Source organism: Drosophila bipectinata, chromosome 2R (genome assembly GCF_030179905.1).
Source record: "Drosophila bipectinata strain 14024-0381.07 chromosome 2R, DbipHiC1v2, whole genome shotgun sequence".
Classification (NCBI taxonomy): Eukaryota; Metazoa; Arthropoda; class Insecta; order Diptera; family Drosophilidae; genus Drosophila; species Drosophila bipectinata.
Window position 1 is genome coordinate 16,367,735 of NC_091737.1, and position 15,052 is coordinate 16,382,786.

The window sequence follows — 15,052 nt, forward strand, 5'->3', positions numbered from 1 at the left end:
CGGGATTGCGAAATAGTATTTTTTGTTTTTCGCCAAATTAACAATCGTTTATGTATTTATAAGTTTATGGCTGCCTCTCACCCTTTGTCGCCAGCGTTTTGATTGTGAATTTAGAAAATATAATTTTACTAATTTTTATGAGACTTTATGTAACGGAGCTATTCGGTTTTTCTGATGGTATTACATATTATACCACCTGTCACAAATATTTTCAGCGTAGGGCAGGGCAGGGACGGCGATTTGCGGTCGGCACCCGAGGCGGAGACATAAATTAATTTATGATGCCCCATAATAGTATAAATCATAGTTTTAATGGCGCTAGTTCGGTTGTCAATAAGGAGGGGTCTTTGGAGATAATATAATTTCCCCAAACGAGTTTCCCATCCCCATCAAACTATTTGATTCAACTTTATTTCACTGTTTATTTGTATAATTACATTTTACATAGTTTCATTATAGGTTGTTTTTGTTTTATATTATAATGTTTACGATATATAACATGGATGTATGTCGCGTTACAGATAAAGACAAAACTAAATGAGTGACTGTTTTCTGGGGGTTGTTGTTCTGTGGGGCTTAAGACTAATAAATGTGTTCTCTCCTAATGCGCATTCTTTACTTCCTATGCCTTTATTTGGTGTTTTTTTTTTTAAAAAGATCTTCACGCTCTCTGTTCTCTTGTTAGTGTGAATAAATCTCACTTTAAAATTAACAATTTCAATCAATTTTGTGAAGATTTTGCAAAGCATGCGTTGAGCTTCTCATTCTTCGATCTCGGAACCATCCACCATAATGGAGTCTGCAAAATCTTCTAACAAAATGAACAGCTTTTGTGTGAAGCAAACAATGTGCACGATGTTGTCCAGAGTTGTTGTCTAATATTTGTTGGGGGTGTTGCTGATTGTTATTGCCCTTATCTATACATTTAATACTGGGTATGACTTTCAATTTTGTTCAACGGTAACAATTCGCTTGGGGCTTACACTTAGTATATAGGATAGGATCGCAAAGCGCGAATCATGCACATTGTTGCCGACGCGATTGCTTAGACAAAATACATTTTACATAATGCAACTTAACGCTTAATCAACTGGTGCTGTTTAAGGGACGACTTGGCGACAACGGGCGAAAGCATTTAAAAACTATTGTACTGAAATTTCGACTTCCTTATATATATATATATAAATAAATATATATATGTATGTGTATGAGGATATATGGGTGGGTTTTGGAAGAAACATAGCTAAGATAAAACGGTGCACAAAACAAACAAAAAATATATGTAAATTGGGGACAAAACATAGTAGATTAAACAACACGATTCATTATTCATAAGGATGTTCAGCTTTTAGCTGCTTGAGAGTACTAGCCAAAAGCTGAACATTTACAAAAATGGCTTTTTAAACATTCATAATTATAATTATAACGATTATGTAAATTGTATTTTATTATTTAAGTTTCAGCGTGTATATCGCCTGCCATGTCATGTCCTGTCCAGCTGCAAATTCTAGCAAAATTTTTGGCATCTCTGTTTCCGAAATCTTTGCTGGATATCTGGGCCTATTGACAGGTGCATGGTGTATGCGACATTCTCGACAATCGCCGATGCTTAAGCTTAACACTTAATATAATATAAGTATAATAGATTCATTATTCGACGAGTTTCATCAAGCATTCGACCACAAGCGGTTAATGGTAGTGTTGCTTTGAAAAATAAATCAAAAATTTGTTCACGTTCACGTTCTGGTTCTTCTCCGACTTCTGACTCTGACTCTGTTCTACAAATTTTGTCCTGCACTCTGTGGGTGCTAAGAAATTTTGTATTTATTTTTGAAAGCGTTCGCCGCATGCAACTAAGAGGTATCAATAGTCCTTTGTTCATCAATTCAATTCAAGTGGTTATATTGAGCTTGCAACATTTCAGCTTTAATCTTACAACTTTAGGCATATGTATTTGCTGCAAACATATGCTTCTGCATTCAGTATTTTGTTGGGGCATTTTTAAGGCTAGTTATTGTTCGATTCTCGATTTGGATTAACGTTTTCGGGGCTCTGTTCAGTGCTCGATTTCGATTATATTTTCAGTTCGATTCGATAATCAATTCTCAACAACAAATAAATAAAATAATAACACCAGTTTGCACAACTTGCACATAAATAAATAAATAGGTATTAACTAATAATTTGCTATTTCAAAAAGTACTGTTTCCTCTTCAATTGTTTCACTTTTTTCTTTCTTTTTTTTTTTTTTTGAATTTGCACACAGCTTGGTTTTTGGATTTTTGTTTAAGGTTTGCTTTGTGGACGGGTATTTCGTTTGTTTTTTGCTTTGCTTTTCTCTTGCATATGTGCAACAACAAAAATTGCAGTTAATAGGGCTTAAGTTGGCGGGTCCTTCAACCTATTTGTGATTATTTCTTGGCATTGTTGAGGCCCAGTTCACTGAGGATTTTCAAAGCATTGCGGGCCGCATCGTTCTGCGATTCATCGGAGCTCTTACCAACCCCATGACAGATCTGTGGTGGATTCGTGGACAGGGTCACAATGGTCAGGAACTCGTTGTGATTGCCCTTGGGATAGTCCGAGAAGTTGACCTGCAGGATAGCGCATAAATATTAAGTAATTTTCATTGCAAGAGGTGTTTTCTTTTTAAACTAAGCTCACCTCGAATTCCAGCAACTTGCTGAGGTACAATAGTTCCTCCTTCATATGAACTCCGGCACTCTGGGCATTGCTATTATTGCCGACACTGCTGCTGGTGGTGGGTGCACTGGCATTGCTACTGTTGCTGCTCACACCGCTGGTGTTGCTGCCACTTGAGGTGTTCAACACACTCTCACTGGCCGCCTCAGTGGCTTGGGAATCGTTGCTGCCACTAACACTGCTACCACTACTACTACTGCTGCTGCTGCTGCTACTGCTGTTGTTGTTGTTGCTGCTGTTATTCTCTGTGGCCGCAGCTGTATCCTTTTTGGTCTCCTCCTCCTTTGACTCCATATTGGCCTTGGCAGTCAGAACCTGGTCCTTCTTTTTCGCTGCTGTGTTCAAAATTGGGACTAAAGTAGAGACATCTTGGGTTTGGGGATAGAACTCACGTTTCTTGTTTTGTCGCAAAATTAGAATGCCCGGCATGGGTCCCGCAGGCGTGGAGATCATGGGCACTTCGCCGCCTGCAGTTGTTTCTATCGAAGGCGCTGTGACCACCGACACGGTGGCCGTGGAGCTGCCCTCGCCGGTTGGCTGGGTTTCATTACTGGGAGTGGGATCGGCAGCTTCCAGCAGTTCCAAAAGAGCTACAAAAACAATAAAAATTTATCAAAATTTAAATAAAAAATATGAAGGGTCTTGGACATACCCTGTGCCGCATTCCTCTTGGCCAGCTTCTTGCTGTTGCCTGTTCCTCGGGCTGTACTGCCGCTGGCGGAGACCTCCATGACGAATTCGCGTCGTCGCGATGTTTCGTTTCCATTCTTGGCTATCAGCTCGAAGATGGGCTCCTTCTCCTTGCGCATCTGCTGCAGCTGGATTACCTTCGTGATGGGATTCTCAGCATCGTCCAACTCCACTGGCTTCTCCTTAATGGCCACATTCAGGCGCTTACGCCTCTCCGTCTTGACCGCCAGGGTAGCCGCTTCGGGTCCTGTTGCTGCTGCTCCTGCTGCACCTGTTGATGCCCCTCCTGCAGCTGTTCCGGCCGTCTTACCCGATGTTTTCACCTTGATCCTCTTTAGGGGAGTCTGTTTGGTAGGCGTTAGTGGCGGCAGTTTCTGTAGCTCGACAAGCATCTTCTCGGCGGCGCGCTTCTTGGAGAGCTTCTTGCCGTTGCCCTCGCCCTCGGTAACGATGGAGCCCACGATACATGCCGTTATGAAGTTTTTCATGTGCGCGGGACCCTCCTCTCGCAGGACCTTGAAGTGCACGGTCATGCTCCGCTTGATTCCGATCTCGTGCACCTGAGAAATGGGCGACTTCTTATCGCCCTCGTCCATCGAGTCGTCGAGAGCCTCCTCAGAAGCAGAGTTCGCCTGCGTCTTAAGCACCTGCAGCGCCCTGGCAGCCGCATCGTGCTTGGCCTGCTGCAGGGTACGCCCGATGCCCACGAACTTCTGCTTGCCCACAAACAGTGTGATCTTGCTGGGTACTGTGGGCAGGGGAGGGTAAGGTCCGTTCGGGCCATGCAGCATGTGGGCGCCCAGCGGTGGCGGCAGGGCGAAGCGCGAAGGGAATTTCGGGGGAAACGGTCGCTGGCCGGGACCATGGTAGAAGCCATGCGGATGCATTGGTGGCGAGGGTATAGGAACGAATCCGTTGCCATGTCTTTGCCGCAAAGCATACGCCGGCGGCGGTGCCTGAGGCGGCATTCCAGGACCCGGCGTCGGCAGCAGCGGGGTCGCACCATACTCCGGCAGGAGCATAGGGTCCGCCGGCGGGATCTGCGTTGGATCCAGCAGATAGTAGGTGCGCTGGCACAGCTTCATGGCCAGGGCGTTCAGTTCAACTGTGGGCGTGATATGGGTTCGCGTACTGCTGCCCTCATCGCTGCGCCGGATCTTGGGCGGAGGGTGCTTGTACTTGGTCTCCTCGATAGCCTTGCTGGCAGCCAAGTGCTGCGCCTTCTTGATCTTGAACCCGTCCGCCGAGTACTCCTCCTCGCCTAGCTTCAAGGTGACAGTGAAGGTCTTGCAGTGCGCAGGTCCGCGCTCTCCTGTCAGTCTGTACTGGTGAGTGATCTTGTTGTACCTGGCCAGCTCGTTGACCAGGCACATGGGCGTCTTGTCCTTGGCGCCGCGTGTGGAACTGCCACTCTCTTCGTTGTGTATTGTGCCGGCGGCGTCTATGTGTTCGGTGCTGCTGCAGCCGTCCAACGAGGGAGGTGATTCCTCTGTGGTCTCCGCTTCGAGTAAAGTGTCTTCCTCAATCGGGGGATCATTGACCTTGCTGGTGGTGTTGGTGTTGCTGGGGTGACTGATGCTGCTGCTGTTGTTGCTAACCTGAACAGGGGCTTCGACTGCTTCTGGGTGGATTGCAGGGGCCACCGCTGGGGGTGGAGCCACCTTGGTGTTCCTAAACGTATTCTGCAGAATGGCTTTAGGGGCATAGGTGCCCCCGCTGTTGTTGGTGACGTTGTTGCTGGTGCCATTGCTGGGGTAGTGTCCGTACTTCGAGGGCTTGGCCTGGCTCATGTAGTAGTGGGGCGGGGGAGCGGCATAGCTGCCCAGATGGGCAGCCATGTGATGAGGCGGCGGTGGCGGCGGGTGGTGATGGGGCGGAAGCTGGTTGTAGGCCAGGGCAGCCGGGTTGGCAGCCAGGTGATTGTGGCTAAAGCCCTGTGGCGGCTGGCTACCAAGGTGTCCGTTGCTATTGCTCAGATGCTGGTGCTGCTGACGAATCTTTTGCATCTGATTGGTATTGCTGGTGTTGCTGGTTGTGTTGCTGTTGCCGGAAGTGTTGCCGTGATGGTAGGCAGCCCCAGCAGCGGGATTCGTCGGCGTCGGCTGCTGCTGTTGCTGCTGCTGCTGCTGTTGTTGCTGCTGCTGCTGTTGAATGTGGATATGATTCAAGCTGCAATGAGGAATGATTCGTTAATCAATGGCAACAAGTAAGAGCTCCTTTGGCGCATGATGTGCTGGCTTTTGCGGTTAGATCAGCAAACAATGCACGCCAAGAGGATTATAGGAAGGCCATCATTGAGCGACAAAAGTGTACATCGACTGGGGGCACTGGAGAAACAAAAACACTAAGGAGCCATGCATCCTTTCGAATCCTTTCCAACCCTCCACTCCCCTTGGCCTGTTTGTTGTTGTTATGCCTGCGGAATCGCAGACAACAGCGGCAAGCTGGAACAATGGACGAAATCCTAACAAAGCACAAAAGCCGCATTCTCTTACGCATCGTGTCATTTTTCGCCAACTGTCAGTTTCAATTGAGACGCACCTACTGCGACACCCCGACGTCCTCCGTACTCCGACCCCCCACCTCTTCTCTCCAAACAAGGGGTAGGACTCGAAAGCTGGCTCCTCATACATTTCACAAGGCGGAGAAATATTTTCGGCAATTTATAATCGCCAAATCAGGCAGAGCAACAAGCCTTCAAATTAACATTGATATGGGCAATTTGCGATTAGGATCGCAGCTAAAATGATGGCTTCTTAAGCTTAAAATATTCGACACAATTAAGGTTTCATCTTCACAAAAGTGTCCTATCATTGGAAGTCCTTTTAAGGTACATCTATCATACTTTCTACCACTCTTCTTAGGTTCTTCACAGTTTTCATTTAGTTCTCCCTGAACCCGTTTTCAATTTTCACCTCTCACTTGGCACTGATGAAAATATTTCATGATCCTTGGGAAATCGTACGTAAGTGTACGTTATAAACGGCCGAATAAATTGGACATGTGCGAACCGAGTGGCAGGCAAAACGCAACTGATGGCGGAGCGAGTTCACCCAAAACATATGATCGTAGACAAGATCCGATCCGATCCGAACCAAAACCGATCCTTACGAACGTCAAGGATAATTGCAGCAGCGCAGTCGCAGGCAGCAAACCCGTTATCGGAAGCGGAAGTCATGCTGAGCGCGAAAGAACAAAGAGCCACTGAAATTATAATTTATGAGTTGAGAAAATGGGATGATGAGTCTCACACCGATTGTCAGTGACAGGAATTAACATAATTGCCGCAACGCATAAAGACCAGACACGCTGGCGATCCTCTCTCTCGTCCTGAGATCCAACAATTCTGAATTATAGTGCTTGATTTCCTTCGAGATCCAACTTGCCCCCTTAATTTTTTCTATACCTCTCAGTTTTTTATTTAATTTAAACGATTAGTTTTATTCTTTTATATTTTATGCCAATTATATAAGAGGTACTCTCCACATTTAACCAATAAGTTTCCATTTTCTTCCCAAGAATCTTGCATCTTCATAGCTCAGACTCACTATCTTGCTCCGGAACTCCTTCTAGACTCTTACCGTGCATGATGATGATCGCGGTGTGGTCCCTGTGGCGCCAAGTGCTGCTCCATACCAGGGTGTAGCTGCATGTGGCCATGACCGTGGCTGTGGTTGTGGGTGTGGCTGTGATGGTGGGCAGCACGAATGTGTGGCGCTGGTCGGGCGGCGTGTACGTTGTGTTGCATCTTGGATCTAGTTGTGAATTCGTAGAGTGCAGCTGCAACTGGGGAGGAAGAAAAAATACGTTTCTTGTTTAGTTGCACAATGTTTTCGTTGTCCGCACAAAGGCCCTGGAGGTGTCTCATTGTCCGCGGCGATTGTGTGGACAACTTGCAACATGCAATGCATGCAAATGCAACCATTGCAGCCTAAATCAAATTGTGACAGGCAGATAGGTCGCAGCAGGAGGACTGGGGTAGGAGGGGTTCTGCCAACAAAAAGGGGTGCGGGCCGTGGTTGAATCGCCGCCAAGAAGTAGCAGAATAGCAACCACCGAAGAATGTTGCACTTTTCTGGTTTTTTCTTCGGCTCGGCGAAGGCTTGTTTTGGTTTGGCCCTTGAAATCGGATAAAATGCAGCTGCAGTTCAGGTTCCAGGACCCATCGACGTGCAATGAACCCTCCTCGCCCAGCCCAAGGACCCACAACGGCCAGCCCCCCCTTTCTGAACGCCGGACCGCTGGACGCCTCTGGTCGATCGCATGGCATAACAGCTATGTGATCTCTGCAGGCACAGCCCCTCCACTCACCTTCCGATGATGTATTTTCGTACTTTGGCGAGACGTAAACCTAGAAATCACATCAATGAAAACTCGTGTCCCGTTTCTCCCACAAGGACATCTGTGTGGAGCATTCGCTGGCGGGGCATGCGCTGGTCTGGGCGCGACTTAAAACAACACTTTAGAACTACTTTAACACTTAAATTAAATTGATAAACCTATTTTGCACTGTGGCTGCGGATGAAACTCGAAAAACAATGGCCGTTTGAGCGGGCGGGAAGCGGGGGGCACTACATTTCATGGTCACACTGTCTTGAAAAACCAGTGTTGACAAGCCATTGAATTTGTTATCGATAGTTGAAGTTTTTTAGTATTTTTTTATAAACTACCCTAAAAATTAAAAACTTAAATTTATTTCTGAATTTAAATGTTATAATACTTACAATTTTCTTAGATATTAAAAAAAAAAACAAAATAGTTTTATTCTATAATTCTTGTACCATTTTTAATTGGAATTTATGGTAATATTTGGCGCCTTTCAACATGGTCACATTCAAAATAATAACATATTTGTTTGAAATATTTTTATTAAAAAACTTAAGAAATAAAAATAAGCAAAAAACTGAAAGATTATTCAAATGGATATTTATAGATTCACAGATGGACTTTTCCTGGGAAATCCCCTGGGCTAGCAGGAAACGGTGACGCCACTGTTTTTGTTTGATTGTTTTGATATTTTGGTAATGAGTCATCCGCCGGCTGTTTCCGAGGTGTTTTCACTTTTGTTGTGGCCCTCGAATGGCATTTAAGGCATTCCGGTGTAGACAGCGCTGAAAGTAGGACGCACACGCAATTCCGCTATTACCCGCCCACAATTTTAATCTCAACTTAATCAATATGTTCGACTTCAACTTGGAATTCGCTCGCGGTGGCGCCCGCTTCACCTCGGAGCTCTTCCAGCTCCTGGCCGCTGGTGGACTAAAGGATAACGTAGTCTACTCCCCCTTCTCCATCCAGGCCTGCATCGCTTTGGCTTTTGCTGGATCCAAGGGCGAAACCGCCGACGAGATCGCCAAGGTGCTCCACTTTGTGTCCAACTTCCCCCCAGAGGTGGCCCAGACCTTCCAGTTTGTGCTGGAGAAGTACCGCGGCAGCAATCTTCTGCGAGTGGCCAACAAACTCTACGTTCAGGAGGGCAAGCAGCTGAAGGCGGACTACCAGGCGGCCATCAAAGAGCAGTACCACTCCGAGGCAGAGTCCATTAACTTTGCCTTGAACGATGCAGCTGCTAATGCCATCAATGCCTGGGTGAATGCCAAGACTCAGGGCAAGATCACGGAACTGGTCACCGCCGATTCCTTTGACGACAACACCAGGGTGGTTCTGCTCAATGCTCTTCACTTCAAGGGCAGCTGGACGCACAAGTTCAACGAACAAAACACCCAGGAAGACGACTTCTGGGTGGGCGAGGAGGAGCAGGTGAAGGTGAAGTTCATGAACCAGAAGGCCAAGTTCCCCTATGGCTACTTTGAGGATCTGGGCTGCACTGCCCTTGAAATGCCCTACCAGGGCTCGGATCTGTCCATGTTCGTCCTGTTGCCACAGGAGCGCACTGGTCTCTTCGACCTCGCCAAGAAGCTGAAGACCGTCAACCTTGTGGACTTGGCCGACAAGCTGGTCGTCGAGGAAGTAAACGTCAAGTTCCCCAAATTCAAGGTGGAGTACTCCCTGGACTTGGATCAGAAACTGAAGGAGGTGAGCTTCCCAAATAACTAAAAATGGGATTTTATTTTTATGGCCACGTTGCAGCATTGCAAAGGCCTCTGAAAATATTTATTGAGGGTCTTATCTAGAAAATTCCCTTGCTAGATTGATGTATGAATTATTTTTAGTAGCTTATCGGTTTTACGGTGTCTCGATAACCCAAAGTACGACTGTGGCCAGCACCTTTTGACGCAGCCTGCGGTTTCGTGTTAAAGATCATGTATCAGCCGCACGATTCCATAAAATTGTATAATTTTAGTCCCGGTCGGATGTGACAAACCCTGTCCAACTATCTTATCGATCACCAGACCCTGAGTTGGCTATGACCTCATTACCTTACCTTACCTGTTTACCAAACACATTGCTTATGGCATGTTTGCTTCTGCTCTCTTCCAGCTGGGTATCACCAAGATGTTTACTGAGGGAGCCGAGTTCGACAACCTCCTGGATTCCCCCGAAGGCGTCTATGTCTCGAAGGCTCTCCACAAGGCCACCATTGAGGTGAACGAGGAGGGCACCGAGGCGGCGGCTGCCACTGGCATGATCATGATGACCCGCATGATGACTTTCCCGATCCAGTTCCAGGCTGATCGGCCGTTCCTGTACGTCATCTGGAACCGGAAGAACATCCTGTTTGCCGGCGCTTTCGTTAAGGCAGCTTAGAAGCTCGACTCTCTAGATCTAATATTTTGTACCATTTTGTATTGTTTTTGTTGAAAAGTATTTAAAACTTAATAGATGCTCCATGACAAAGTCATTATTTGAAACGATATTTTAGTTGTTTATTTAATATTTTCATTTAAGAAACTGCCTAAAAGTATGCAATAAAAAACGAACACATGAAGTTAAGAAATTGGAATATTTTTGGAATATATACTGTCTAACTTTTTCTTTCTCTTATCAGAGTCTTTTATTTTCATAATCTTATCAGTTGATCTACACAGCTATATATTATATATATACATATCCTCTAGATGTGACTGATGAAGACTTTCTTATCCAATAAATTGGCGTAAGCTGGCGGATCGTCATTTCGCATCCTGTCGAAAGCCTTTCGAACTGAAATCAGGGCACAGCCGAGATAAGCTGAAATATAAATCATTTTAAAAGAAATACCCTTTAAATCAGTCTATAAAGTCTACCTGTAAATGGCACCACCAATGGCAGAAAAGCACAATCTTGGGTCCTGATAAGGGTAACAATGGTCAAATAAACCATTAAGTATAAAAACAGTGCTGTGGTAAACATCCAAGGCACAAGAAACTTGTAATTTTGCTACAAACATAATATGTATTAAATTATGCCTCTAAATATAGGGTATTACTTACCCAAAGAGCCCCGATTATAAGGCAAATACTACCTATTATTTGAAGACTGGAACTGTGGATTCCCAGATCGAATAGACCAGCTATAAAAAATAGTATTTTTCAAAGCACCTTTATAGAAATGTAAGAAATATTCCCACCTCGCCAATAAAATCCATCCTTTAGCACCAAATAGATGATGGCAAAGCCCATGGATAATATTCCAGAGCAGATGAGACCACGCTTGGTGTCCAGTTTCAACATTTCACAAGTTTTATTGTGCGACTGGGAGGACGACTCTCTTACAAATGACGCACTTTCAGTATTATCATTTATATTTTTGGTTTATCTTATCGGCCCACAAATTATGTACCTATTTGATTGATTACTGTTAGGCCTTATTTACAAGATATATATATCTATATGTGATTGACAAAATCCTTCTTGGTATCCAAATTAGTATATGCCGGCGGCTCCTCCTTTCGCATCCTGTCGAAGGCTATTTGCACCGAGTACAGGGCATAGCCAAGGAATACTAGAATAAGAATATGTTTAGTTTCCAGGCACTCTTATGGGGTTAATAATATTACCTGTAAATGGAACTATCATGGTGGGAACAAATACCCAATTTGACCCGTAGACCAGGCTCGCAATAGCCACGTAACCCATCAGATACATGAAGAAAGCAGTGGTTATCATCCAGGGCACAAAGAACTTATGTTTATTCTGTATGGGGTTAGGTCTATATTAGAGGTATTTTTCATTAGAAAGAATTGGTTGGACTACCCACCTTGACAGCCCCGACTATGAGACCCAAACTGGCCAAGATTTGAAGACCTGAAATGTGTATTCCGAATTCGTACATGCCATCTGCAAGAATATAATTTTTAGTTCATGCTCTCAACGAGACCGAGTAATTCCGAGTACGTCGCCAGAAGTAGTCATCCATCAAAGCCAAGTAGGTGATAGCAAAGGCGATGGACGCACATCCCGAGACAATGATGCCCGCTTTGGTGTCCAGCCGCAACATGATGATGAACCGGGCACTTGGAAGAACTTTTAATAACTGAACATCCACTCGGCGCAGATGAGCAAGCTTTCGGCCATATCTTATCAGCGCCGTGTACGCTCCCAAATCGGCCAAAATCGGAAAACCTTTGTTCGTTGTTGTGTATAATTATATTTTTATTGAAGGATTTGCTTTTTATTGCTTCGACTGCTGGCCAGCAAATGCAGGCAGACGCCTGGGGAGCCTCACCTCCCCCACCCTCTTACAATGAGTTTCGATCTCAAGTCGATTACTTTTGTTTTTCTGGATAATGCGAATGGTTGAATTGATTAGCTAACAAATCGAGTGGCGATTGTGCAAAATTTGTTAATTGTAAAAATTTGTAACATGCATTCTTAATGTTTTTTTTTCGTTTTTTAAATTTTTGTTTCGTTTTTTTAACTAGTATCTTGAAGTATAAAAAAAATTGTTTATCTGTAATATCGCTTGGCGCCGCGTGGTATTGCTTCATATGTATTAAATGTATAATTATTCGATTTGAAGTTAACTCGTTTGATAATCCGTAAAATGTAGCATATTTTTAGATAAGTTTTCGAGGCATAATTCTGTGGGAGAATCAGTTAATTAATGTTTTAAGTTTTGCATTTAGACTTTTGGGGGGTAAGGGGTAGAGTTAAGAAAACTTGTCTCAATATTCCATTTGGGTGTGTTTTTTTTTTGTTTTGTTTTTCGTTTTTCAAGTTAGTCAAGTTATATAAAAATACGTTAGATTATAACATTCGATTAGTACAAGTATGTATGTATAAATATATAAAAAGTACACAACGTGTAAATTAGACTAAGTCAATAGAGGAGAGCTCCTTCGGGCAGGTTGCTTAGCTGCCCCTCGTGCTTGTGTTTTTAATTTTCATTTCCCATATCATGTTTTTAGTTTTTCTTCATTTTTGTTTTCGATTTTTTGTTTTGTTTTTGGCAAAATCACAGGAGAATTAGAAATAATTAACGTAAACTAGGACACATCGATTATAGAGTGATAGAGTGGGTATGTGTGCGTGGTGTGCGTGGCGCGTAGGAGCGGGCGCGGAAAACCATGAGTTACCGATTCGAAAGAGCTTTGGATTCAACTTGGTTTTCTTTATTTCTGCCTTCACTTGCATTGAGTTGGTTGATTTTCATTTTAGTTTTAGTTTCGCTTTTTAAGGTTTTCAATTTCATTCATTAATTGTATATTTGTATAATAAATTATGACTATATATGCATGTATATATGTATATAGATGTATATATTAAAAAGAAGTAAGTAGGAGGCGCATTATTCCACTTTTCAACTTAGGATAACATTGGTCTCACGTTAGAGACTGTGACTGCTCCACTGCGAGCGCCCTACTGACTGACTGACTGACTCTGACTCTGACTGAACTGGCTCGCTAACGGCTTATAACAATATTCAACTAGAGAATCGCTGATCGAAAAATAATAATCATAATAATCGTAGTGATAGTAATAAACGAAGGATGCTGGCGCATGTACAAAAGAATAAATAAATTGCGTATAAAAAGGATTCGGCTGTAAACCTATTTTAGACGTCAACAACCATCTTCTTGTGTATGTCCGTGTTGCCGACCACCGAGCAGAACTCGTCGAACGATATCTTGCCGTCTTCGTCCTTGTCCGCGAAACCGATTGTCTTATCAACAATCTGCTGCAGTTGTGTGTCCTTCAGATTGTTGCCCACCATCATCTTTAACACCTGAAGGAGATTATATTCTTTACAGTGCTTTTAAATCTTTAAGGTGGTCGCATATCTTACCTGAAACAGTTCTCCGTTGGAAATATAGCCGTCGTTGTCCATGTCGTAGATGCGGAAGGCAAAGCGCAGCTTCGACAGCTTATCACCCTTGACACTGAACTGTGAGACGCCCTGGATGAACTCCTTGAAGTCCACCTCGCCGTTGCCGTCGGCGTCGAAAATGTCAATCACTCGCTGCACCAGGGGATTCTGTTGCAGCTCCGGCAGCGACATGAACTCGTCCACACTCAGGGCTCCGGAGTTGTCCAGATCCAGTTTGCGGAAGCGTTTACCCAAGCGACGGATCTCATCGGCGTCGACTAATAAGAGGGTTTAGAGAAGTAATAATATTATATTTTAAATATTTAAAGTAAAATATAGAACCTATATGATGTCATGAAGGAACTTGATGAAGGTTTCGAAACCTTGTTTGCTTTTTAAAATTAAGATTTACAATAATATTTGCGCATTCCCTTGATTCATAATAGAAATTTTCGTATGTAGATTATTTTTAGCGACAGGTTGTCTGTCACGGAAACGGAAGGTGTAACAGAAACACATTCTAGAATGCCAATTTCGAAATTAGCCAAATATTTTCGAAAACATTAGAAACCAGTCAGGTAGGTAGGTTAGGAGGTATCGCTGGCCAGGAATTCCGTTGTAAACCAAATACCTGAACGCCACGTTTCGTTAGCTACGTTATTTGCATATAGTATGTATGTATGTATTTGTTTGTACCAATTCCTGTACATACATATATAGAGGGGCCATATAAAAGCAAGTATATACGTATGTATGTATTTCGGTAGGTGCCGTTGTTTGCATATTCATAAACAGCTGCCATTCCGTTCAAATGACATTGACTGAAGATATTCCCATACTTACAATTGGAACACATTTCCATGGGCAGTGATGTTTCATTTCCCTGCAACCGAGACGTACAAATTATTTTAGAATACAGCGCTAAAAATCGCAAATTTATTGCACCACCAGCAGCAGCAGGTGGGGGGAAAAATGGGGGCGGGGGAGGAGAATATGAATCGAAAGGGTGCTGATATGGAAATTCCAAATCTCTCTTTCTTGTAAGCTTATTATTTTTGGTTTTTTTTTATTCTCCGCTGCACCATTTTCCCCCAATCTTTGCTGTTGGCAGCGCACATTTTGGCCATATTTTGGTCGCACTTTTATTACCATTTTGGTTTTGCCTTTTGTGGATCTCCTTGGATGCTATCTATAGTACAAAAAAGTTGGCGTTTTTTACCGCTCTGCGTTCGCTCTCTTATCCGTTTTTCCTTTAATTTCGTTCAAAATCCTTAGGCTGCGAGTGTCCTGCACATGCTAATCGGTATCCTGGACTTTAACTTAGTATTTTGTTATGGAAATTCTTAATTTTCTATTGTGCATTTGCAAAAAAAAGTAGCACGAGTTTTTGTTGCTTTTATCGATTCGCGTGGACCTATCGATAGATAAAACTATTAACTGAAAACATCTTATATGTTTTTATTTTTAATTT

At 43.7% G+C, this 15,052-nt stretch overlaps 5 protein-coding genes across 7 annotated transcripts; 1 reads left to right on the forward strand and 4 right to left on the reverse strand.

Annotated features, from left to right (window-relative positions):
- Positions 1-397: 397 nt before the first annotated feature.
- stau (double-stranded RNA-binding protein Staufen) lies at positions 398-7,961 on the reverse strand. 3 transcript variants are annotated; one of them, XM_017238812.3, is made up of 6 exons: positions 7,705-7,961; positions 6,975-7,173; positions 3,356-5,562; positions 3,096-3,293; positions 2,665-3,038; positions 398-2,594 (listed from the first exon to the last, which is right to left on the reverse strand). In XM_017238812.3, the coding sequence occupies exons 2-6, from the start codon at positions 7,139-7,141 to the stop codon at positions 2,412-2,414; spliced, it is 3,129 nt and encodes a 1,042-aa protein (XP_017094301.2). In that variant the 5' UTR covers positions 7,142-7,173; positions 7,705-7,961; the 3' UTR covers positions 398-2,411. The 3 variants fall into 3 exon arrangements, with proteins under 3 accessions (XP_017094301.2, XP_017094302.2, XP_017094300.2); XM_017238813.3 differs by having other exon boundaries at positions 2,665-3,035; positions 6,975-7,179; positions 7,705-7,960; XM_017238811.3 differs by having other exon boundaries at positions 6,975-7,179; positions 7,705-7,960.
- A 284-nt stretch (positions 7,962-8,245) lies between these two features.
- Spn55B (Serpin 55B) lies at positions 8,246-10,206 on the forward strand. The gene is made up of 2 exons (XM_017238788.3): positions 8,246-9,429; positions 9,835-10,206. Exons 1-2 carry the CDS (start codon positions 8,572-8,574, stop codon positions 10,099-10,101), a joined length of 1,125 nt encoding a protein of 374 aa, XP_017094277.2. The 5' UTR covers positions 8,246-8,571; the 3' UTR covers positions 10,102-10,206.
- Positions 10,207-10,310: 104 nt separating this feature from the next.
- On the reverse strand, positions 10,311-11,014 carry LOC108123554 (uncharacterized). Its single transcript, XM_017238791.3, has 4 exons — positions 10,904-11,014; positions 10,767-10,846; positions 10,581-10,713; positions 10,311-10,524 (listed from the first exon to the last, which is right to left on the reverse strand). The coding sequence occupies exons 1-4, from the start codon at positions 11,004-11,006 to the stop codon at positions 10,409-10,411; spliced, it is 432 nt and encodes a 143-aa protein (XP_017094280.2). The 5' UTR covers positions 11,007-11,014; the 3' UTR covers positions 10,311-10,408.
- On the reverse strand, positions 10,993-11,814 carry LOC108123553 (uncharacterized). The gene is made up of 4 exons (XM_017238790.3): positions 11,670-11,814; positions 11,533-11,612; positions 11,333-11,468; positions 10,993-11,277 (listed from the first exon to the last, which is right to left on the reverse strand). The coding sequence occupies exons 1-4, from the start codon at positions 11,770-11,772 to the stop codon at positions 11,162-11,164; spliced, it is 435 nt and encodes a 144-aa protein (XP_017094279.2). The 5' UTR covers positions 11,773-11,814; the 3' UTR covers positions 10,993-11,161.
- Positions 11,815-12,092: 278 nt separating this feature from the next.
- CanB2 (Calcineurin B2) lies at positions 12,093-14,989 on the reverse strand. The gene is made up of 4 exons (XM_017238789.3): positions 14,731-14,989; positions 14,425-14,464; positions 13,561-13,859; positions 12,093-13,500 (listed from the first exon to the last, which is right to left on the reverse strand). The coding sequence occupies exons 1-4, from the start codon at positions 14,731-14,733 to the stop codon at positions 13,330-13,332; spliced, it is 513 nt and encodes a 170-aa protein (XP_017094278.1). The 5' UTR covers positions 14,734-14,989; the 3' UTR covers positions 12,093-13,329.
- Between the last annotated feature and the right edge of the window lie 63 nt (positions 14,990-15,052).

Bases quoted from the DNA above. Each gene is read 5' to 3' on its own strand.
- LOC108123554 (XM_017238791.3), bottom strand. From the start codon at position 11,006: ATGTTGAAACTGGACACCAAGCGTGGTCTCATCTGCTCTGGAATATTA. The intron at 10,847-10,903 runs GTGGGAATATTT...TATTTTTTATAG, and splicing joins GGATGGATTTTATTGGCGAG to CTGGTCTATTCGATCTGGGA. The intron at 10,525-10,580 runs GTAGACTTTATA...TTTATATTTCAG, and splicing joins ATTGGTGGTGCCATTTACAG to CTTATCTCGGCTGTGCCCTG.
- stau (XM_017238812.3), bottom strand. From the start codon at position 7,141: ATGCAACACAACGTACACGCCGCCCGACCAGCGCCACACATTCGTGCT. The intron at 5,563-6,974 runs GTAAGAGTCTAG...TCCTCATTGCAG, and splicing joins CGCGATCATCATCATGCACG to CTTGAATCATATCCACATTC. The intron at 3,294-3,355 runs GTATGTCCAAGA...TTGTTTTTGTAG, and splicing joins CAAGAGGAATGCGGCACAGG to CTCTTTTGGAACTGCTGGAA.
- LOC108123553 (XM_017238790.3), bottom strand. From the start codon at position 11,772: ATGTTGCGGCTGGACACCAAAGCGGGCATCATTGTCTCGGGATGTGCG. The intron at 11,469-11,532 runs GTGGGTAGTCCA...AACCCCATACAG, and splicing joins TCATAGTCGGGGCTGTCAAG to AATAAACATAAGTTCTTTGT. The intron at 11,278-11,332 runs GTAATATTATTA...TTCTTATTCTAG, and splicing joins CATGATAGTTCCATTTACAG to TATTCCTTGGCTATGCCCTG.
- CanB2 (XM_017238789.3), bottom strand. The intron at 13,860-14,424 runs GTAAGTATGGGA...CCCTCTTATTAG, and splicing joins CATGGAAATGTGTTCCAATT to TCGACGCCGATGAGATCCGT. The intron at 13,501-13,560 runs GTAAGATATGCG...AATCTCCTTCAG, and splicing joins CCAACGGAGAACTGTTTCAG to GTGTTAAAGATGATGGTGGG.
- Spn55B (XM_017238788.3), top strand. From the start codon at position 8,572: ATGTTCGACTTCAACTTGGAATTCGCTCGCGGTGGCGCCCGCTTCACC. The intron at 9,430-9,834 runs GTGAGCTTCCCA...GCTCTCTTCCAG, and splicing joins TGGATCAGAAACTGAAGGAG to CTGGGTATCACCAAGATGTT.